Source organism: Nothoprocta perdicaria, unplaced genomic scaffold (assembly GCF_003342845.1).
Source record: "Nothoprocta perdicaria isolate Ctin4 unplaced genomic scaffold, notPer1 scaffold_156, whole genome shotgun sequence".
NCBI lineage: Eukaryota > Metazoa > Chordata > Aves > Tinamiformes > Tinamidae > Nothoprocta > Nothoprocta perdicaria.
Window position 1 is genome coordinate 1,684,368 of NW_020454716.1, and position 22,714 is coordinate 1,707,081.

Genomic DNA, 22,714 nt, shown 5'->3' on the forward strand with positions numbered 1-22,714 from the left:
TTGCTGAGCAAAAAAGCCCAGCGCAGCAAAGCTAGCTCGTCTTCTCGTGGTGGCGAGAGGCAGGCCCTCTGCAACGACTCCGCTTGCTTCTCCTGCCTGCCCAAGGGGGAAGGAGGACTGCTAGCATGGGGGCACAGGGCCCTCAGGCTCAGGGCAGTCTCCTGTGAAGCGTGTGCCACCCAGGGCACTTCAGAAGCCACTTCACAGCCCCACATCTCCTCCCTCCCGCTCTGTATCTGAATTTGCATTCACTACTGCTCAGGAACAAGTATGAACTTCATATTACAGCATATATAAATCAGTAAAACCAGGTGCGCTCTCCCTTTTGCATTTAAAATATTTAAATTTAATTTTGCTACAAGAGACCCTTAAGTACCCACTGTAACGATCCATTTCATTAAAGCACTGAGGGGTCTCAAGACAGGATGGTAAAAAGGAAACTGTTGAAAAAACAGGCAGTGAAAATAGGATAATTTTTTTTCATCTTGCACATAAAGGGTATAAAGTATTCTGTACTATTGAATCAAGAGGCAATGGTGTTATTCAGAGTGACCTTGGTGTTTCAGGGCAYGAGACTGGGAGAAATCCTTTCCCCAGTGTTTCTCCCTTTCACCCTGTCCTTGCTAGAGTCTCTGCTTATACACCAGGTTGCTTTCCYGGGCACACACCCACACAACAGCAGCATCACCCCCAAACTACATCATGGTCACACATAGCCCCAGACTGCAGTCAGTTCAGAAGAGAAAAGATGATGCCTAAGTGGGGTCTTACGTAGAACTGCAATGAAACTGGTTTTGTCGGCCAGAATCCATATTCCAAAACCCAGGATCACAGCACCCAGGATCTGAAAAGAGAAGGAATACATATTACTAGCTTATTAACATGCACGTGTAAAGTAAGCAGCAGCAACCACCATTCTCTACACTTCCAGGGAAGAAAACAAGTCATTCTTCTGCTGCTCCCACCCATCTCCTCAGGGCACCCCTCCCAAAGCAAACAGGATTAGCATCACTTCAGGAAGACAGCCCTGGCCAACTGCACAGGAGCCCCAGGTTCTGCTTGGCAGTTCTTCACAGGGAATTTCAGTAGTACGTGATGTTGTACCGGAGGCGGCTGCGAACAGCCTGGCGAGAGCATCTCCTGCTGCCAGAGCCTTGCTGTCTACASAAGCACAAGCTAACAGTGCTCGGCTTCTGCAGAGACCTGGAGGAGCACAAGTATCTACCACACATGATTTAAAAGGTCTTTTGAATAGAGAAAGCCTTGACCATACRGGCCAGGCTGGGAACCAATAGCCAGAGGATTCGGTATGTGGCAGCTGGAACTTTCCCAGGRAGGAAACCTAGGCTTTGCCAGACTGATGTATTGTTACGGCTCCAAACAACAAACGTACAAGTTCTCTTGGTATGCAGGTTTCCTTGAAGTGCTTTACACAACGTGCCCCTGCCCAAGTCAGGCCAAGGCACCTCAGCTTGTGCCCCAGAATACGCCAGCCCTTCGAGCCCTCCAGCAGAAACATCTCWTCTGCCCACCAACAGAAAAATCAAGTGCTATAAAACAGCAGCCATGGTCCCCATCTCCTACCATGCAGTCTATCTGGGGCATGGATTAGCAGAGCACTATATTCCTGTGAGCACTCAGAGGAGTCCAGACATRGAACCAAGAAAGCAAGGGACATTCATCCCTCCCCAGTCTTGTTTGAAAGTGGTGGGGGGAAGGTATCCTCATTTTATTTTATGGGTATCCCAGTGTTTTCTGTTGCTCCGAGTTGCTTGCATGCAGGTCCTCACCACCCCAAAGGAGGATCAGAGCCCTGCAGTGCTTTCACAAAGTCACTCCGCTGAGAACCCTGCAAGTTGTCAGGTTTGATACAAGGCAGGAACTTGTGCCACTCAGCCAGTTAGCAGTGGCAACAGCTGGAAGCCACTTACTGTGCAAATACCTCAAACAGACTTTGATGAAACAGGACAGGGACAAGGAGAATATCACAGAAACACAGAATGCTTAAGGTTGGAAGGGACCACAGAGGTCATCTTGTCCAACCTCCCTGCTCACACAGRGTCAATTAGAGCACGTGGCACAGGGCTGCGTCCAAGCAGGTTTTATATAAGACGGTTCCAAAGGAGAGGACCTGCAGGTGAGCTCCTACACCAGCAGGATTTCAAGACAGGCTGAAGTACTAAATAAATCAACAAGGGTGAAGGCAAATGACAGTTCTGAACTTCATTAGATGATTCCCAGGTATTTGGGAGACAAGGAAAATACCAAACCATCACCTGAAGCAAGCTGGCAGGCAGCAGCACCTGCWTTTTGAAAGTTTAAACTATGCTTCAACCCCTCAAATAAGGAAGTTTTTCAGAGCTAAGGTAAAGTAACACTGAAACAAGATGCTTGCAAGCTCTTCTGGCTTGGTGTAAGGCATAACACGCAGTTAGCCCTGGGAACTGCGTTAGAAACTCACCGGGCAGGTTCCCAGGGCTTGTTGACGGACGGACTTGWCCGAGGCGGCTGCTCAAATCACACAACTCGTCTCCCAGAGAAGTGACGAGGTGGCAGCAACAAGAACTGGCCCTCGCAGCACCGCGTGACACCGCAGTCACACGGGAGCAGCCCTGGACCACGCGACAGCTGGAAACTCCTAAAAATTTCCCCTCAAACTGGGTATTGCCAAGAACTGAATCTAAAGTTTGGGAGACAGTCTTATATTTAACACATAGCTTAAATATTTGTCTTGAGCAGAGATGCAAACCAKGCCAAATGCGACATCTCTTTTGGCTCACTGACCCTGCAACGTCACCTAACTTGTGCTGCTGCTGACAGAACACAGACTCCTGCTGAGCCGYGTTCCCGGGAAGTTGTTTGCTCTGAGGAACCCGCGCTATCCAAGGCCTGGACATCCAAGGCCTGTTTTCACTCTGATCTCTGCCCCAATCCACAACTTGTGCATTTGCCAGGAGCGGCTGTAGRAAGTACTAAGAGGGGCATGACAGGGAAGAAAAAAACCTCAAGGAGAGAAAGTCTCATTAACATTATTGTTGTTTTTTGTTATTTCCTATCAGGACAACATCTCCCCTTAGTCTCCACAAGAGTCTGCTCAGCATAGCAAGGCTGCTTCCACCAATAGCTTGGCTTCAGATCCTCCATAGAGGAATTACATCTTCCTCCTGTGGAAGTGAATTAATCTGTTCCAGTACTTTGCACTACGGAGGTGGAATGGGGATGTCTCTTCCCCACACCACCCCAGAGGGCAAGACTTCAGCAGGATCACTCCAGAAGCCAGAAGGATGCAGTTCCATCGAGCACAGGGCCAGAGGCAGCAGGCAAGGGACAGTCGGGCAGCTGGTTTCCCACAGCACAACCTGGTGAGCAGGGGCACTGCAGAATGAAGCTGCTACTGAACTGCAAGCCCCACAGCGCACAAGACCCAAGGACRTCCCCATGTCAGCATCAGAGACAGGCTGCTTCAGTGCAGGAGCCAACCTGCCTTCCCAGAAACAGCAGCAGATCCCTGGCTGTGCTCTGCCAACATCACCCTCCTTCACRCCCAGGCTGTGCGAGGCAGGTCTGAGCCTGGCAGAGAGGCCAACAGAAGGGATCTTAAGCTCAAGCCTTTGTTTAAGGTAGCTTTCTGTGCCATCTGCAGGACTGTTTTAAGTAGAACAAGTAGCCAGTCTAAACAAATAGTTTCCAGAGGCTGCTGAACCTATTTGAGGGAACAGCTTTCCCTTTAACGAGAACCATCTACTGTGGCCCATGTTTGCTACTGATGAAGGGACATACCGAGTCTTGACTAGGCTGGAGAACATACTTCAGACTAGAGAAGGCTGGCTTGCATAGGACACAACTAGAAGCTCCACAGATCCCCATTACCAGTACTATTAGCATTCATATATATGCAAGCACAAGAGATTGGTGCCATCCATGTGGATGTGCARGAAACAAATAGCCACCTTAAGTTGCACATGGAAAACAGATAAGTGGGAATGACTGCCCAGCACACAAGTTTCATTGCCAAGCCCAACTGCCCTCAGCCTTGACACAGCAGCAGAAAGTTTAACAGGGCAGGAGAAGAGATAGGAACAGCTTTGTGGGCCCACAGCCAGGTGTTCTCCACAACAAAACAACCTCTCCCTGGTAAATCATTACTAGGTTTGCAGAACCTGTCCGTGTCAGGGGCTCACAGCAACTGCAGTTTCTCCAGTACAGTAATACTAATCTAGAAACACTCTAGTGTAGTCCAAGCTTAAGAATATCCATCCAGACCTTGAACAGCTGTAACAGGAAAAAGCCTTGTGTCAACTACACGCTATGCCAGTGGGGAGAAATGGATGTTGCCTTTCTCAGCACTAGGGATGTGCAAGAAGCATGCTAGCAATTGAGAAGCAYGCTCCAAATCTTCACTCTAGAGTATCAAGCACCTCACCAAACCACAGCAGCTTTAGATACCACCTCTCCATGAGGCCTGTGCTGAAAAGCAGGCTTACTAAAGAGGTTAAAGCTAAACCAGAGGAGTTGGTTTGGGACAGGCTTTGCCTAGGACAAGGAATAGCTGAAAGTCTCCCAGAGAACAGCCATGAAAGTCTCCCAGAGAACAGCCATTTCCCATCACCTGCAACCTGACCAGAGGGCTGGGGCTCCCCAGGGGAGGGATGGCAGTCCCCATGGAGGGATCTGGTGCCCACCATCCCCCTGAAGTCTTACCAAATACAGGAAAATGCTGCATTCTGGCAATTCCAGGCCTGGATGAGCCCAGCGCAGCAGCAGCACTGCCTCCTGACACCTCGGCTATCGCCAGGGGCTGCCCAGGACCACGTCTCACTGAGCAGCAAGACAAGGGCCACGCGGAACAGACGTGACAGCCACTGCTCAGGCACCAACAGCAAAAGCAGCGATGCCATAGGGCACCTCAGTGCTTCAGGCCATTGAGTATCTCCTTTCCTCTCCTGTACTGGGCCAGARTCTCTGAAGGGAACTTCCTCTCCACAGGGTTGTGTAGAGTCCCTGTGCATGTGGCAGCTCAAAAACACCACCTCCTTCCCCACTGCTTCCCCTTGACACAACCTGTGAGTAGATGAAGGTCAAGTTTCCATTAAAAAAAAAATAGAGGACAGCACCTTTCCAAAGAGATACTGTGGCTACCCTGAGGGCCACGTGAGCCCATCACTTCATAACTCTGACTGTAGTCCAAGTTTAAGGCAGAGATGGGCTAGGAAGGGCCCAGTGGATGGCTTGAGGGAGACTGTCATTCAGACAATAGCCCTATATAAGCAGCTCTGCTTCCTAGGGTCCCATAGGTTAAGTTATAAGCTGCTTTAAAAATATATCATTGCTTCACAAGATGAGGTAGCCTGGATCCTAATACTTCAGAGGGGTTTGGCACTAGTAGGAGGAAGGACCATACAGATCTTGGACAGACTTAAAGCTGAACAAATTGATGTCCAAAAGCTCTAGTGGTGCTTTAAAAGTCTCCCTTTTCCCCATCCATGCCTTTAAGCRTCTCTGACCTTCAGCTCTTAGACCAGAAGTAAATTCTCTTAAGATGGAAGCAGCACATGGAGAGAAAAGAGCCAGCAGGGCAAGCCAAGGGAAACCAGATCCAGATGTGCTGCTTACAAACCTGAGCCTGTGCTCCAGCCTCCGTAGCACAGCAAAGCAGTGCGGGAGGCAAGAGCAAAGCCATGCTCAGAGACAGATCAGAAAGCAGCACGCACCGTATCATGCTTGGTTTCCTTCCCATCTCGGCCCTTCCTTCCCCTTATATGCTGCACAGAGATTAGTAAGATAGGACAGGCTATTTTCTTTGGGATTTCCTCATGTCCTCAATCATACACTTCCCTACTAGGCCATCTCCCTTCATTAGGGCAGCCCCAGCAGCACGAGCCCCAGCCCAGGCCAGCCTCCCTCTTAGACAACAGCTATTCAAGCCTCATGGAAGGATGCATGGGAGAACACGTGTGGGAGGAAGGGCAATAGCCCAGCCGGGGTCATGCAGCCAAGCTATCCCGCCTCCCTCAAAACTCAGGCCCTTCCCAACCAACACGGATCCAAAAGGAGCTCAGACTTGAGCTTTTGCTAAAGCTCACGCTCAAAAGCAAGTCCATTCAGTGGGCTGCCTCATTTCTCCAAACAAGCTAGACCTAAGCCCCCCCTCCTCCAAATTCCATTTCAAAGAGATGACTTGGACCAAGTCAACTTGTTAAAAATCAAAACCAGCCGTTGGGACTTGAAACAAAATTAGAATTGTTCTCTGAAGCCTCCCTGGCCTATTTAAGGGAGCACTTCTGTTCCTCAGCAGGTTTTGTAGCTTGGCTGCTCAGGGGCAGCTCAGCTGCTGCTCCAGATGTGGCAGTATCTGTTGTAAAAAAAACAAGCCTCCCTCTTCCTTTCCTACTGAAGGAACCAAGGGCATTAGACCTAGCAGGTGGGCACTGAGAGTGACACAATAGCTGTGATGCCCCTTAGCTTCAGGGACTCCCACCCTTTCCCATCTCTTCCAAAACTCTGGCTGTTCTGTTTCATGAACACACTAAGAGAGCGTTCAGAGAAACCAGCTTTCTGACAGGCTTTAGTTCAAGACTTCCCATCTATTCTGCAGACACTCAAGATACTTACAAGGAACAGGAGGTTGAAGAGGAAAAGGAAGTATTTGGTGACTTTTAGGCAGCCAGACCCCATCTTCTTTCACTTACAGGATCTAAAACGAAAGCAGAAAGACAGCCAGATGTGTTAGTATCGTGTCCCCAGGCACCCTGTGCAACACCCGTGCAAGCCCCTGCATCACTGGCCGCATCTCTGAGCAAGCACACAGAAAGCACGTTCAACACAGGGCTGCCTTTCCAGGGCAGCAAAGAAAAGCCAACCCAGTCATTAGCATGAGCAGCCCCAGCTGCCAAGATCTCCTGAGGAGTGAGAGGGCTTGCAGCAGTTACAGAAGGGATTTAATCAAATACGCTGCTAGTTTCATCACTGTTTACAAGGACGTCGCATTAACAGCACCAGCCAAAACGTCAACAGTGGCTGCCAGTCACAGCTGAGGGAAGTGAAGCACTTCTCTGCAGAGCTCACTAGCCCTATTCCCTCCCCCAAAACAGTAGTTGAAGGAACACAGAAGAGTAAGGCCAAGAGGTCAATTTAAAAGGCAGCTCCACACGAAGCTTCCTGCAGGCAGCTCAACGCTCCACAACTTGGCAGCTCATGAATTTAGTGGTCTGCTCCAGTCACACGCAACCAACTCATCCACAACAAAGGCGGGCAAGTTTAACAGCTCCGTTTCCAAAGACACCCTCACAAGCTGGAAGCAATGGGAGAGCACTGAAGAGACGGGACAGCAGTTTCGGTTTGTTGGATGGCTACCACGAAATGCAGAGCAGGCAGATGCAGCTGCAGCACAGGAAAGCACGGGGTAGGTACGCACAGAAGAACCTAGGGTGCAAAGAACAGCCTCTGCAACACGTTCCTTCTCACTGTAGCTCGTCAGGTCATGGTAAAGCATTTATATTTCTACTATATCTGAAGTTAGTCCTGCTCAACTAGTGCTTCTGGAACTTGGGCAAATTTGGATCATTGGAGGAAAGAAGGGGAAGGTGGCTCTGGCTACTGCCCAGCGAACAGCCAGATAGCAGAGGGTCCTCATGACATCTCTGCACTGCAGGACTCCATGGAAAACAGATCCCTGCTACCACAAGCTACCCCAGTCCTGGCTGATCTGATAGCAAAGGGTTCGGAAGTTAGGCTGCTGGGATCGAGGTGGGGGCTTTTCTCCCTCTTCACTGCTGGAATTTTTCTCCTCCTCGGGAAGCACCAAAGCCGAATGACAGATGGGGATGTGGGGAGATCTGTTCGGGCAGTCAGCTTTCCAGCTTCCTCCTCCTCATGCCCACCGTGCTTCCCGCAGAGGTGGTGGAAGGCCCGAGTTCCTCAGGACTTGCCCTCAGAAGCTGCCTGTTTCCCACCGACCAGGCACCTGGGCATCCCCAGGAGGGCTGGGAGAGCCCGACGGGCCCGTGCAGCCGACACAGAGCCAGCCCTCGCAGGCAGCAAGTTGGGGGCTTCCCGCCGCCAGCCAGAGCGGGTCAAGCGCCGCTCGGAAGGAGCCCAGCGCCGCCTTTGTTTCGGTCAAAGGCTTTCGCTTAATCCTATTAAATATTTAGGTTAATTCTGGAGCTCAACCAGGGTGCAAGCGCTGTTGTAACTAACCAGGCTTCCAAGCAGCTGTTTGCAGGCCGCCCCGCGGGGCTGAAGGCAGCGCTGCCCGTGCAGCTCAGCGCGGGGCCCAGCCCCACTGCGGCACCCAGGCAGCCGCTGGGCAAAGCGCGGGAAGGGCCGGGCTGGGAAGCAGCGGGGCTAAGAGTCACCGCAACCACTCGCATCTGTGGCCCATGCAACTTCAGCAGTTCCTTCGACAAGCTCGACAGCCGCCTCAGAGCAGAGCGACCCACACGCTCGCCCTGCACAGCTCGCGCTCCGGCCCCAAGCAGTTAAGCGCCCGGTTAAACCCTGGAGTCTTGTTGGGCGCTGCTGGCCGTGTCCGTGGCAGCCTGAGCTGAACGCTCTCCTTCAAAGCCAGCCAAGCTCTGAGCCTTAACACCCTGCAGCAATGCCAGCAAACACCGGGCACACGGGCTCTCCAGCTCTCACTTCACCGGTGTCTGCCACTGTTCTTGGCTTCCTCCCTTTCTTCTCCACCCCAACTACTTCAACCATTTGAATTTTTGCTTAACTAAGCTGTCCCACCCTTTCTTTTCAACATTTCTGCCCGTGTGCCTCTAATTTTCAACTCCATTCTCCAGGGGAGTTGATGAGCAACTGTACTTCTGCATATGTAGCATTTCTCCTAGCCCCTCACTGCCCATCCTTCAAAAGGATGAGGGATCATTTCTGCATCTCTTTGTAGCACTGCTGCTCTTAGAACTTGGTTGTCAAACAACCCAGTCTGCTTCTGCACAATTTAATCCTGTGTCTTAGCCTGGCTTCAGCCCTTAAACCTGCAGTGAGAGCTAATCCCAGGAAGGCATTAACTGCACCAGGGCCTTGGGGTTCCCCAGGGGGAGGATCAATGCTCAGGTCTCCACAGGCAAAGGAGGCACCAAGGGACAACCCACTGCCCCCTTCACCACCTCCAGCTTTCAGGCTCGTCCTTCTCCCAGCAAAAGGGAAGGCAGCAAAACCAGTATGTGGAGCACAAGATCCAGGACACACGTGGCTGAGGAGAGGCAAACAGARGCCTGCTTTGTTAGTGACAGCAGAAGAGCCTTGTCACAGCTCAGGGATTCATTTATTGTTGTAACAGGAGCCTGCGATACCTCAAGCCCCTTCCTGCACGGGGTGACCGTGGCCGGTGAGACCAGGAAACCTGAACACTTCTCCTCATGGCCAGTGGCACCAGGAGCTGTGACCGACCCCGACACGCGAGGAGGAGCCCGTGCACAGATGTTACRGCCACATCAGGGGGCTGGGAGGCAGAGTTAATTTTTAATTGTAATTCTGCTCTCTTGACACGGATGCTGCACTGCTCCCMCCCAGCAGGCACTTCTCACTGAAGTGACATTTATGGCACTGGGCTCCGGGCCTGCAGCTCCGCTCGTAGACGTTCAGCCTTCATGTGCAGCACCAGCCTAGCTCTTGCAGTGCAGGATTCCTCCTGATCAGCTCTGACAGGCAGCGCACCCAAACTGCCCGGTTGCTGCACCGTGCAAATAAGGGGCTCAGTTACAAGAGTGGCAAAGGAGACGACGAGCTGGAGCACCCTTCACACAAACCAGGAGATCAGTTTGTGGAAGCAGCCACCACACTGTGGTTCACAGCAAGCACAAAGGTCCTCTGAACTCTCCAAGAGAGCGAACAAACACGCATGAGCAGTGAGCCCTGAAGGTCAGCTCCAACCACAGTGCATCAAGCAGGAGAGGGGGCACATTTGAGCGCATATACATAGCCTGGAAGAAGCTGTCCCATCTGCAGGGGATTCTCTGGTCACAGAACTGGTTCTATCCAGGGAACATTTGGCAAACCAGAAGATCAGAAAGCTGCTGCTTCCATAAGTTTCCTTACCTGCATGTTAATTTGTGTAAAGTCAATGCCAATACTAAGGCCAGAGCAGTTACTCTTTTAAGGAACTTGCGTCCTCCTCCAGAGCTGGCAGAGGCAGCTGCACAGCTCAGTCTCCAACACAGAGATCAGAACCACAGGCAGCTGTTCCAGGCTAGAGACACACAGAAGCCAGCTGAGGATTAGAAATCACTAAACAGTCATTCCTACAGCCAGCTCCAAGCCTGGCACCTGCACGCAAGAACAGCTCAAGAGGCAGCTCAGAAKGCCACTATTTTTAATGGCAGATGGCCTAAACACAGCCCAACTTCCATGGGATTTCAARTCCTTTACCTCCCAAAGCCCTGGGAGAGACAGGGAATGCCTCTCCACCCCCACACAGGATGAGTTATGTGGCACTCCCGGCCATCAGGGATAAGCAGCAACAGCTTCACCCAGCAGTTCAACAGCACCTGTTAATGAATAACAGCAAAGCGGCTAAGTCCTTGTAAACAAAGTGCAGCACTGCCCTAAGGGCAGGGAAGAGCCAAGTTACTGTCCTGTTAACATGCAAAGATATCTGTGGGAGCTCCTCTTGTCCACATTAGCATTCAACTGCCCCAACTCTTCACGCACCCAGGAGGTGCGWCTGGTCTCTGGCGACCAAGTAACTGTGGAGCCTGGAAAAATGTAGGTCTGAATTCACTGAATTTCTTTAAACTCCACTGAGATGATACCAGCTGTATCACAGCCCTGAAAACAGAATCACAATCATGTTTAAGATRGAGATTTTCCCAACAGCATCCCTTTGAGTTCATACTGATAGCAGGATATGAGGTGGAAATTAGGGCTGCTAGTTGAGAAAAGAATCCTGATTAAAGCCACTGTTGTGGAGGCAGATGAAGACATATAGCTACACACTGACAGCTACAGTTTCTTTTCCAAGAAAAATTTCTAGAGGAAAGTATCAAGGCAAGCAAAAAACTCTATTTCTGTCCCCATAGCACAAGTTTGGAAAGCAGGAGCAAGGAAAAAAGTTCACGCTGAACAAAGCTTGTCTCTTACACCATCTACTCAAGAGATAATTGCTTCTTATCTTAAGTAGAAGTCTCTGCCTTCTAACTAGAAGAGATTGTGCTCAGGGCTAAGCACACCACAAAGGGCAAAGTCAGGAGATAGCAGGGACCGCCGCATCAGCCTGCGAACCGCTGCACAGCGCTCAGCTGTCAACAAAGCAGGGACTGCGACCAGCGAGATGAGCCAGGCCCAAGGACAGGGCTGTGAAGCACAGGCAAGCTGAAGAGCCCGCGGAGCGCACAGGGACAGCACGGGGACAACCATCCCTATGGCACGGAGCTGGCCATCCCTGTGGCAAGAGGCMTGAGCTAAAGCAAAACACGCCACTACGAGCGCTGCAGGAACGCTGCGGAAACAAACTGCAGAGGCAGATCTGCTCCTAGCGCACCTGATAAGGCAGAGCTTTGCTGTCAGACACTTGCACTTAAGACGCTGTTATGTTAGTGGTCTGACAAGCAACAGCCTCCTCCAGTTGAGAGGCCGGTTAGAAAGCACCTGGGGAACTGTCTAGGGTTGCAGAGGTTCTGCCGCACGTTTTACAGCTAAGCAGCAGATGTTGTCAGTTTAGGGGGTGGTGGGAACTATTTTAGAGATGCGTCACCAATGCTCGAGAGGAAGCGATTAGATATTTATAAACCTAAACCAGTGGTATAAAAACCAACTCACGCTTTGGCATCAGAGATGTGTTTAGAAGCACCCATCGTCACTCTGTATTTGTAAAGGATGCAATCTGATTTTAAGAACATCTGGATTTCACACTTCAACTCTAAAGCCAATATTTAAGCAGGTCAGTTCCTACAATTGAGAAATTGAGAACGTTCTTGGCTATTTTCAGTCCTTACACTCATGCATGCACAGCATGACAGTCTATTTGCAGGACTATTTCCCCAATTTAAGCATTTTTTTTCCATACAGTAAAACTAATACATCTGCCAGGGGAAAGAGGAAAATGAAAAGAAAAAGCACACAGCAATAACTATGCCAGACATCATCCATTCCCTCTCCCCCCAAAACAACAACTTAYTAAAATTATAAAGCAGAAGGAAAAAAAAACAATACAGCTGAGTGGATTTATCTCTTTGATTATCCTATATTAGAAAGTTATTTGCAAAGTAAACACTGCAGGTGAAGTCCAGAAAGATTTCCACACTGACTAAAAACAGCACATGCTGCAGTAAAAATGCATTGATTACAGAAAACTGGTTGGGCAACTCTGTCACTTGACTGCACTGGCTGTTTAACAGCTTCCAAACCGAGACTAGTTGGGCTTTGTTTTTCAGTCAGAGCAGTAATGCTGTGAACTTAACCTCGGCAATGGGGACCTCTGCCAGCTCTGTCCTCCTCGTGCCAGCACCTACTGTGTTCAAAGGGAGGGAGCAGGGACAAGGGGACAGAGGCCGGGGCTGTTGTGCAGGGCCAGCACAGAGCTGCCTCCACATACCCCCCTGCAGGAAGAGGATCCCCAGCCTCCCTTCCTAGGAAATGGAGGGCCCTTGGCCCGAGTCATCCTCTGAGGAGTTGCACAAGATCTCCCCCAATGCCCCTTTGCTTGGGGCCTTCCGAGACCCACAGCAGCCCTTCTGCCCTGCCCGAGCAGCTGAGTGCAGTTCAGCCACTTCTACAGGTTGGACAGAAACCCCAAACAAGCCTCTCTAGCTCAGGGAAGGTCACAGAGATTCTCAGACTCTGTGGCAGGAACCACGCAGTATTTTTGTCTTCTGCCTCCTCCTCCCATAAAGCACCAGGGCCTGAGAACTTTCTGTTGTTGAGCCATCCTTYAAAGCAAACTGTTTTTCACAGTTACTTTCATTTTCTGCAATGCTAGAGCAGATAACTAGAGRGTGTTAAAACCTAACACCCACATGAAACCTGTTTCCAAGAAGTTACAGGATTTGCCTCAGCTGGGAAATGAATCTTCCCAAATCCTTTCTTTCCAGAAATTATCAAGAGTGAAATAACAGACCAATAGGAGTAACTTTACAAGTGAGGTTTTCCCCAGTTCATCATCTTGAACACGAACTAAACTTCTTTCCACACCTCCACCCTGACCCTGTTAACCTTATGGCTGCACCCTTTTCTCCAGATACATGGATGGAGCATTTGGGCTTGGCTCTCAGCAACAGCAGGCATTCACACAGCTCATTCACTTGACAACTAGACACAAGGACTGCTAGAAGCTAAACAGTACTAATTCTCCATCCTGGAAAGCCTAGGATGAAAGAGCAGTTCTTGGTTCTTCTGGGGCTGGAGTCTCTGCTGGGCCAGTTGACCATGAAGCAGAGCATTAATGCCACACATTGCCAGGCATTAGGAGCTCACTGAGGAGTGAGCTTCTCACACAAGGGTCCTGCCCAAGAGCTTCTTCCCCAAGGCCTATCCACRGGATTTCAACTTGCCACCACAGAGCAAGCACAGAGGGACCTCTGGCACGTTGTTCTCAGTGAACAACTTACCAACATTGACCAACATTAAAGAGTATTAGCCCACTCATATCACATCACATGCATTGTAGCAGACCCTTTGCTGACAGTAAGGCACTGATCTGAAGAGCCCTAGGTTTTAACACCTTGGCCTCACAGATCAACCAGAAAGGGATGTGCACTGCAGACTCAGCACATCTAGGAATCCACATCAGTCCTCCCGGCATAGAGTGCCCCATGAAGAGGTGTGACTTCTGCTTTGTCCATATAAAGCAGTTCCTCACTATTGCCATCTTGGGCATCCTGCTGTCACCAAGTGCATCGTTTGCCAATTGCAGCCCCCTCATCACTCACCAGCTGTCTGCCTGCCCACAGCTCCTCGTGCCACTGAATCACTCGTTTCCCAGCAAGTATGTCAGCACTGCTAGGCCTGCCTGTAGATAAGCAGCTATAATCTTAGTCAAGATCTCTGCCATAACCATGTTCCTTTGGCTACAACCTGAATAAAAACCCTAAGTATTGGCAGCAATGCAAAAGAGTCRGGAGTACAGGACTCCTGTTCCATCCAAGCAGGCTTGGACTGGGAATTCGAACCTCCTGATCTGACCCAGGAAGCCAATGAGATGAAGTCCTCTAGTGTCRTATGAACTATGTGCATCTTTACTAGCATAAAGGAATCTGTCTCTCCCACACACTCATATCAGGATGGACAAGGAAGGAAACTGAGTAGGGGATTTCCCCTAGTCAAACTAAACCAGCTTGCTAGGAGCTGATAGGTACAGCTAAGCAAGGGGTTTCCAACCTCAGTAGGACAGAGCGATTCACAAGAGTGATATCACAGCCGTGAAAGGTTATGGCCAGACAGGGTCTCTGCAGGAGAAGCACCGCTGCCTGTCAGCGCGTCCAGGGCCACGTTCCACATGACGCACTGCATTTCATCAGAGCTCGGTCCGCAGGCTCCAGGATGAGTGTCATCACAGGCTGGCCATGGACAGCTCTTGCACAACAGTGAACTTCAGACCACGGGTACTGCTCAGAACTACTACATGAATGGAGAGAGAGAACTCCACAGATAAGAGAGATTCAGCATAAAAAAGGTGTTTTTAGTCTCAGGTAGTCCCTCTTTCTACAAAGTAGAGAAGAACCCAGAGGTACAAAAACTTTAGAATAAACATGTTTTGAGGCACTGCCCTCTATCCAAAAATATTCCCCTGCAACCACATTGTCCCCCATGTGATACCACGCTTTTGTGTATTTATAATTGGCAGTACAACAGCCAAACCCATCATCAATCTGAAGAGACAGCTCGGAGGCCATCCCATGCTTTATTCTGGAATAGTCCGTGCTGACAGCAACTGAAGAGTCTCCAAGACTTACTTCAGTATTGCCTAGAACTATCTTCTCCCACCTTTACAGGTAAATCACCTCACTCCCCAAGCCCTTCCTGCATGAAGAAAAAAGGGAAAAGAAGAATTTCACAGCAATAAAGAGCACAGCAATAAAGAGCAAGAGTAACACAGCATGAGTTGTTAGAGAAGCTGCAGTGAAGCTGCTTCGTTTCTAACACAGACATTTTATGGAGTGCAATACCACAATAAGGGATCTCAGCAGACAGTGCTAGAAAACAAGGGGGCCTCTTGACAGCAATGGCTGGAAGGGAGGGTCAAAGGCTTTCGGTTTCGCTCTAGTGAGGACAGCCCTGGGAGCTGAGGAAGGCAGCAATGCACACAGGTGTTTCACTGGTCCACTGACCACTGCCATACCCAGCAGACCTAACTGGAGCAACACAAGAACCTCACTCACATTACACACCTACCACCTGCAGGTAGGACTCCACCATCAAACACCATCTGAAGAAAACTGATCCATCTTCCAACCCCTGCACATAGGTTATGGACAGGGCTGCTGTAAGCCAAGAGGAACAGACATGTGGCTTAAGTTCCCCAGGAATTTGGCAGTTAACATAGACAGCAAGGCTTTGAGAGCTGGGTCTGTTCTGAGACRAGGAGGGGCCTCCTCAGAGTCTCCAGATTTATACATGGCGTTCCACTTAGAGCAGTCTGGAAAATGGGTTAAGCTGAACCAGAACCAAGGGAGGCTGGGTGGCCTTTTCTAGTTTCTTGAATGTGTTTCTGCCCTTTTCTAAATTTAGGAGTACAAATATTTCAGAAGAGTATTTGGCAGAGCACAACTAGAAGAACAGGATGGAAGAGTTCAAAGTTTTATTTCAAAAAGAAAGAACCGACATCCAGAACCACCAYGTGATTTACAAGTATCAGCTAAGCCTCACCACAGAGATAAGTGCTCCCATATCAGAACTATCCCATCTCAGTTAAGATCACCAAATTAAGATTCAGGCTAAGAATYTCTCTCTTTCCAATACAGATAGGTTTGGGGAGAACTTGCCTGACTCCCATTGTGTTGCTCCCTTTCCCCACCACTGCCTGTTCCTTGAATGAGATCCTTCCTATTCCACAATGATTCTTCAATTTTTAATCACACCAAACTTCATGTTGGACTTTAAGGCTAAGCTGGGATTGTCCCTCTGCCCACACAGCGGTGGGTTTCTGCTCCACTAAGGGGGCGGGTAAAACACACAGGGAAATCGCCACTGCGAACTACATTGGACCACRGAATCGTGCACCCCAGGAGGCCGTGGAAGGAGCGGCAGCTCCGGTGGACGGGGCTCTCCCCCAGGACACAGGGCACAGCAGCGAGCACCCGCAGGGCACCCTGGCCCAGCTCGTGGGGCACTATGTGAGCCGGGCCTCACACAGGCTCCCCACCGCCCAGGCCGCTGCTCCGCACCGGGAGCGCGGCRGCTGCTCGGGTTCCCACAGAACAGCCCTGGCTACGCAGGCCCCTGGATACACACGCTCTGGAAGAGCGCACATACCCAGGGCACCCGCTAGTCACGCTGGAAAGAAGCTTCCTACCTATCCAAGGCCAAACAGACAGGAACTTGGGATTTTTCTTCTTAAATCAGGTCAAATCTAAAGCACTGCCAGGACAGCAACAGTCTGGCCTCCTCTCCYCTGGCAGCTCAGCAGCAGCAACTCCATGGATTCAGAATGAACACACAAACAAGCTGGCTCCAAAACCACAGGCAACGCTGCTGCGTCAAAGCATCCTTTGAGCGCTTGGCCTGGGATGCTGAAGCAGCTTTCTGCTCCTTGAAGCAGCCATTCCTTGAAGTAGCCTCTTCTGCTGCGGCATCCGCCAGCGCGATGCCGTTTCCACACGGGAACTCGCGCACTGTTTTGGCAGCGGCATTTCACTCACCGGAGCCCCAGCAGTCTCAGCACTGCCACCTCGGCGCCCGGGGAGCGGGTGACGAAGGCAGGTCCGACACGCAGGGGGTGCCGGGCCCATCCACAGCGGAGCCCTCCCGGCGCGCGGCCCTCAGGAGGCAGCACGGACACCCGCTCCCCGCAGCCACGCACAGGGCGCCTCCATGTAGGATAGCGGTTATTCCTGTGGGGAAGCGGCTGGCAAGCGGGATGCAGGAAGGAGCACGGTCCTCACGGTGCCTGCCAAGGGCCGGCAGCTCCGTGCTGCRCTATGCCATGGCGGCCCTTCCTGGGAGAACAAGGGAGCAGCGGCTGCTTAGGGAACGGCAGCAGGGGCCCGGCCTGCCCCACTGGGCCCCTCTCCAGCGGTCTCCCGTTCCCAGGCTCYGGCAGGGCAGGCTCCAGGCAGCCATTGTTCCTGGGGGTTCCCATTGTGTCCGCACAGCCTCCCTTGCATTCCCACACTCCGGTGCGTCCTGTCGCRGCAGGAGGCACCCAGCAGACCCTGCCCGGTGGGGCAAGGAGCCTGAGGAGGAGCTGCCCGCAACCCACACCGCTCACAGGCCACCACGGTAGGGGTTGTCCGGCATGGGAGCCTCTGAGCAGGAACCTTCAYGGATCACAAGGGCTTCCTTAGGGCATGCACAAATTTACTGCACAACTCCGGGGGGCTCCTCAGTTATTCCACRTGCTGTTTCATTGCAAAGCCTGCCTTGGGAAGGGAACTGAACATGAAGAGCACAGCAACCTCTTGGTCTTTTCGTAAAGGTAAACTGCTCAGCAGAGCTGTTRGGTTTTTACTCGCCTTTTTTAAAGGGGGAAGGGGAGGGGAAGAGAGATATACATTAGAACTGTTGCCTCAATTTAAAGCTCCTGCTTCTCCAAACACCTAGCAGAGATGCTGGGAAACAGGGAGCAGAGCTGCTCTGCTGCATCGCTGCAAAACTCAAGACAACAGGAGGGGGAAAACTAAGCGCTGCTGACCTGCAGGGCAGCAGCCTGCTCAGCTTTCAGTCAGCATGAGGCATCGCATTTATGCCTCTGCTAACAGCGAGAGAAGCCTAACTTAGTATCAGCAGACAGAAAAATGGAAACAAGGGGCACAAAATAGTTTTCTTGGTAAAGGTGACACAACCCAAGCTCACTGGGAAGTTCGGGGTGTTTCAGKGAAGCCACTCAGGACTGACTCATCCCCAGTGACTTCAGTCTAAGCTGACAAGCATTGCAGACACAGCACCAGCGCCAGAGGGGTCAAGGGGATGCTCTGATTGCAGCACACACCCTGCAGGAAACAAGCCTCAGATTCAATGCACAATTATAATAGCAATATTTGAAATTGTGTCCTATCAGCACACCGGCCGGAGTGACATCCTTTTGTACAAAGATTAGGCTACAGATTAGTTGATTACAAGCAGCATGGGATAAACACAGTAGCTCACATGATACCCACAGGAGTCCAGGCATGTTAGTACAAGAGCAATGTTTGATATCCACACCACAGAATAAAGACCCCCTCTAAGTTGTGTCCACACACAACGCACGTTCCTCCCATTACAAGAAATGCTAAGTAAACCAGTTGCAGGACCAAGGAGAAATCAGAAGGATCAAATAAGGAAATAAAGCCTTCCCGGCAGGGATACTTTTGCTTCYCAGAGTGGTGCACCTAGCAACCCAGAGACTGAAATGCCATTAAAGGTACAGACCCTTCCCTGGGAAAGCCCAGCTCATGTGTACATCACTATGCAGCCATTTTGTGCAACAGAAGCTTTTCTAATGAATTTGGATTTCACAACCGACTCGAGCAAATTGCTAACCATCCATCATAGGAGATATCCTGGCTCTGGGTACTTAGGATCCATGTGTTCTCACATTATGGCATAAAAGCAGCAGCCCTTGGAGCACTTGAAAGGGCCAGAATGTCACTTCAACATCTGCTTCRTGCAACTTCTGGACTCTGGCACCAACACAGCATAGACTGAGACACACTTTGAATTCCTCACGGCAGGAAAAAAAAAAAGATAGTTCTCAGACAAGTGTTGCTCCGGTAACCCAGCCCAAAACAAATTAAGGTCTTGCAATAAGTTAATTTTAAGACAAGACACTCCTTCGCACCAAGCCTCTCCATCCATACAGAGGAGAGCACAGGGCATCAAGCTCTTCAMAAGACCCACCCACCCCCCAGGTAGGACACAGGGACTCACTATGAGCAGAGGCAGCAGCCCAAGCACAGAGCTGTTGGAAGGGACAGCCACAGGCAACCACAGCCCCTTCTCTTGGGCAATCCTGGGAAAGACGCTCCTTTGTTGCCAGTCAACAGGTAAAACCACTTTACAGAAAGTTACTGCCCAGGTATGCAAATCTCTGGGCTCGTTCTTCTCCCCCTCTTCCCAAGCTGCCACCAGAGCAACTACCAGGAATCAGCAGCAGAAGGGACCAATTAGAGCATATCCCAGCTGTGAGAAGCACAGCATAGTCCAACATGCACAATCACATCTCTGAAGCCTTCTGCCTGTCTTTGCTTGTGTATGAGACTTTTCCACCTTAACTGGGATTATTTTTACCTACAAGGGGAATTCTGTGTTATGTAACTTCAAGTCTCTGGGCTGCTGGATTTCCTGGCATATGCAGCTCTTTCTAGATCAGCATTCCTCCGATACACAGAGATGAGATTATCATTATATAGGAAGAGCTCAGCGATCTGCTTACAGTCGACAGCAGTTTTTCAGAAGCCTCACGCACCTGTTTGCAAAAGGCTGTGTGCTGCAAGGAAACCAAAACAAAACCGGCAGCGCCCCGAGGCAAAGGGCCAGCGGTATTTGCTATTTACAACACCCTGATAGTAGGTGAGAGCAGGCCCTTCCCTGCAGCAGGGCTCCCGAGAGAGGGRGCATTTGCCTTTGTGGCGCTTTGGTGGATCTCAAATTAAACACATGTAGTGCCCTTCCATCTGACTTGCTTTTCATTGCTGCTGTCCCAGTTCTCAATCTCCATCAGAACSGGAGAAGAGATGGAACAGCCAAGCAGCCAGCTGGTTGTGCCTCTCTTCACGGGAGAAATCCTGTCTTTGGCTGCATTGCCTCCCTCCTCCCACCAAGCCCTCATGCCTGAGGGAAAACACAGGCTGCCCTGAGCAGCTGGGTTTCTCCAGCTCTGCCACAGCAGAGAGGACACAGGCTTTGCCACCAAGACAGGCTGCCCCCCAGCATTCCCCAAGCTCAGCTCCCATCTTGACARGCTGATGTTTCTTCTCTTTCTGCCATCATTTAGCAATAGTTCCTTTGTAAGGGCTGCCCACAATCATGCCTCATCTTTTTTCCCAGGAAATTCGTTAACTCCACGTGTCAGTGCATGCAACTGAGGCTATCTCCAGTATGCAGTGCCCTGCACTCTGCTTATCACCCTGCTGAGGCTGGAGGCAGCTCTAGCTACCTCGGCACCTCCAAGCCGTGACAGCCCTCGGAGCTTTAAACAGGGCTCAGAGCCCAGCAAACGGGCTCCGCTGCGATCAATGGGCCACCAAGGGATCACTGGTGTTGGCGTCACATGAAATTAATGCACAGGCAAGAGCCAGCCTGCAATGTGCAGCCTTTGCCTCATCTAGTTCTCTTTGAGAGCACACCTGCAGCAGGCAGAGGTGGAGGCTGTTAGATAACGGCTGTGGCTCATYAGGCAGTTCCTGAAGAGGGTTCCAGTGACTCTCTCAGCCTGTTCTCTGTGTGTCCAATTATTTCCCTGTGGAAGGCTCCAGCTCTGCATACCTCAGACATGTCAGTGCAAGAGAGCTGCAGTGGACAACGCAGCTTCTCCTCCCTTTTTATATGTGAGGACTCCAGAAGGAGATGGAGGCAGTGCTAATGGCTGTGGGTCACATTACACCTGTCTGTCCCCTGGGAACTGAAATAGAGACAATAACAGGAATGAAGTGAGTCCAGATGAGCTGCATCATTAAAGCTGCTAAATCCTCTTAAGGGAGGAACTTCTGTGCTGCAGGATAGAGGCTGCCTGAGGGGAAAGCTTTCTCCAAGCACCCAGCCTGCCTCTATTTCAGTCACACACAGGTAACAAGCTGAGTGAACCCTGCAGGACTTGACCCATGCTGGGATGCAGGGCAGAGGCTTTCCTCCCAGCCCCAGGGCCAGCACATCCCATCCATGCACATGGCATTCGCAGGAGCCGGGGAACACCACAAGGAGCTGGGTCAGGCCCAGCAAAACTGCTTTGGGAGCAAGATCCTGCTAGGAAACKGATGTTAAAGATAGAAATGAGGAAGAGCTGTTGACTTCTTTGAGCCAAACTTGCATCTTGGCTGGCAGAGCAATTGGCAAAGGTGCTCTTCACAGGTGGGGCAGACCAACATGAGCAATTATTTAAAAAAGTTTAACTGTAGGTGTAGAAATTCTCACTCTGAAGAGCCAGAAACATTCAGGGACATGGAAGCTACCCCACTGCAACAACCACAAACAGGGCCAGTGATGGCAGCCTCACAACACTGCCACATGCCTTGGCATTTAAGTCACCAACTCAGATACCAACATTTCCTCCCACTTTGTGCTTACAAAGCACTAAGCAAGACCCAAGTAACTTGTCATTTTCACTGCTCGCCCAGCATATGTTTGTGTTCACACCACCATATGGCAGCCTACTTTGGGGAAAGCCCTTCGCACCAGCTGCCTCTCCCTTGGCCATGAGGCCAGTGACTCTGCAACAGGGCCCTGTGTTCACCAAGAGGTGCCAGACTGCAGGACCAGACACACATTTCTGCCATGGAGTCCCCAGCTAGGGAGCAGGGATCGCACTGTCACCCCCGCAGCACCAGGCTGGAGCCTCAGGGTTTGGAAAGACACATCTTTCCAAGCACCAAGTGCTTGAGAACGAAGAAGAGATGTAAAGGAAAACGAAGCATCACGAACCCCAGGTTTGAAGGCAGCATTCTCTAGTCTCACATTCTCACATTGAGCCTCATGGGCCTACAAAAACTCAACTAGTGGTTTATGTCCCAGAAAGCCTCCATCACAGCCAGCAGCACCTACAGCTCAGATAACTGCTCTTCTGCCCCAAACGCTGCCTCCGAGAGCACTTCAGGAAGGTGCCCAGTCCCTCACGCCCTATGGGCGGGYAGTTAGCTTCCCTCACGAGCAGGATGGAAATGTCAGAGCCGGTCCAGGACACGGCAACACGTCACCCTGAACGAGCTACTCTAGTTTATGAGCATACTGAAGCCAATGTTTATGTTCCAGGACTTTTTCCCCCCGCCTCCCCCGAAGCAACAGCTCCACTCCACATTGGAAGCACCCGGAGCGCGCGCAGGCTGCGGCGCAGACGTGGCGTATCTGGGTTGTAGCAAACCCTTATCCCCGCATTAACGGGCTTGTTGACAGGCAGGCCACACAGCAGTTCACAGGCAAGGTCGAGCTGCTGAAATGCTCAAATTCTCCTCCTCACTGGTATCAAACATAAAACAACACAGCAGCCTGCACCAGCACTAGGTTTGTGTCATCACCAGATTTTTCTAGTCATAATGGGATCAAGATCTCTATAGATACATCTAAAACRAGTCTTGGAAATGAATGAACGCAAAACCCCACTGAACGCAGTGGCATCACCCAGCTCAGCGGGACACGACCAAGGCACATCCGTGCCACCTAAACCGCTTCTATAGAGCCCTGTTACACAACTAGCAGCCTGCTCGGCAGGGCTCATCCCGCACAGCGGAGCCTGGCACAGCCAACACGGCCGCTTTGCAGCCTGCATGCTGGCCTAAGATGCACTGACCCCAGCACATGGGCATGAGCTGCAAGCACAGCAGGGACCCCCCTCGCTGCCCCAAACCCCGGGCGCAGCGGGCACCCGCGGCAGGGCCCCCCTCGCTGCCCCAAACCCCGGGCGCAGCGGGCACCCGCGGCA

The 22,714-nt window shown here is 51.1% G+C and overlaps 1 protein-coding gene across 2 annotated transcripts in view; it reads right to left on the bottom strand.

The window, feature by feature from the left end:
- CD82 (CD82 molecule) overlaps nucleotides 1-22,714 on the bottom strand; it is a 38,014-nt gene that overhangs the window by 14,983 nt on the left and 317 nt on the right. The window contains exons 1-3 of one of the 2 annotated variants that reach the window (XM_026035120.1): nucleotides 10,048-10,068; nucleotides 6,613-6,694; nucleotides 772-844 (exon numbers count right to left, since the gene is read on the bottom strand). In XM_026035120.1, coding sequence (XP_025890905.1) covers nucleotides 772-844; nucleotides 6,613-6,675 — 136 coding nt within the window. In that variant the 5' untranslated portion in view covers nucleotides 6,676-6,694; nucleotides 10,048-10,068. Of the gene's footprint in view, nucleotides 1-771; nucleotides 845-6,612; nucleotides 6,695-10,047; nucleotides 10,069-22,714 lie in introns of those variants that run through there. The other variant, XM_026035121.1, reaches the window with a different exon arrangement.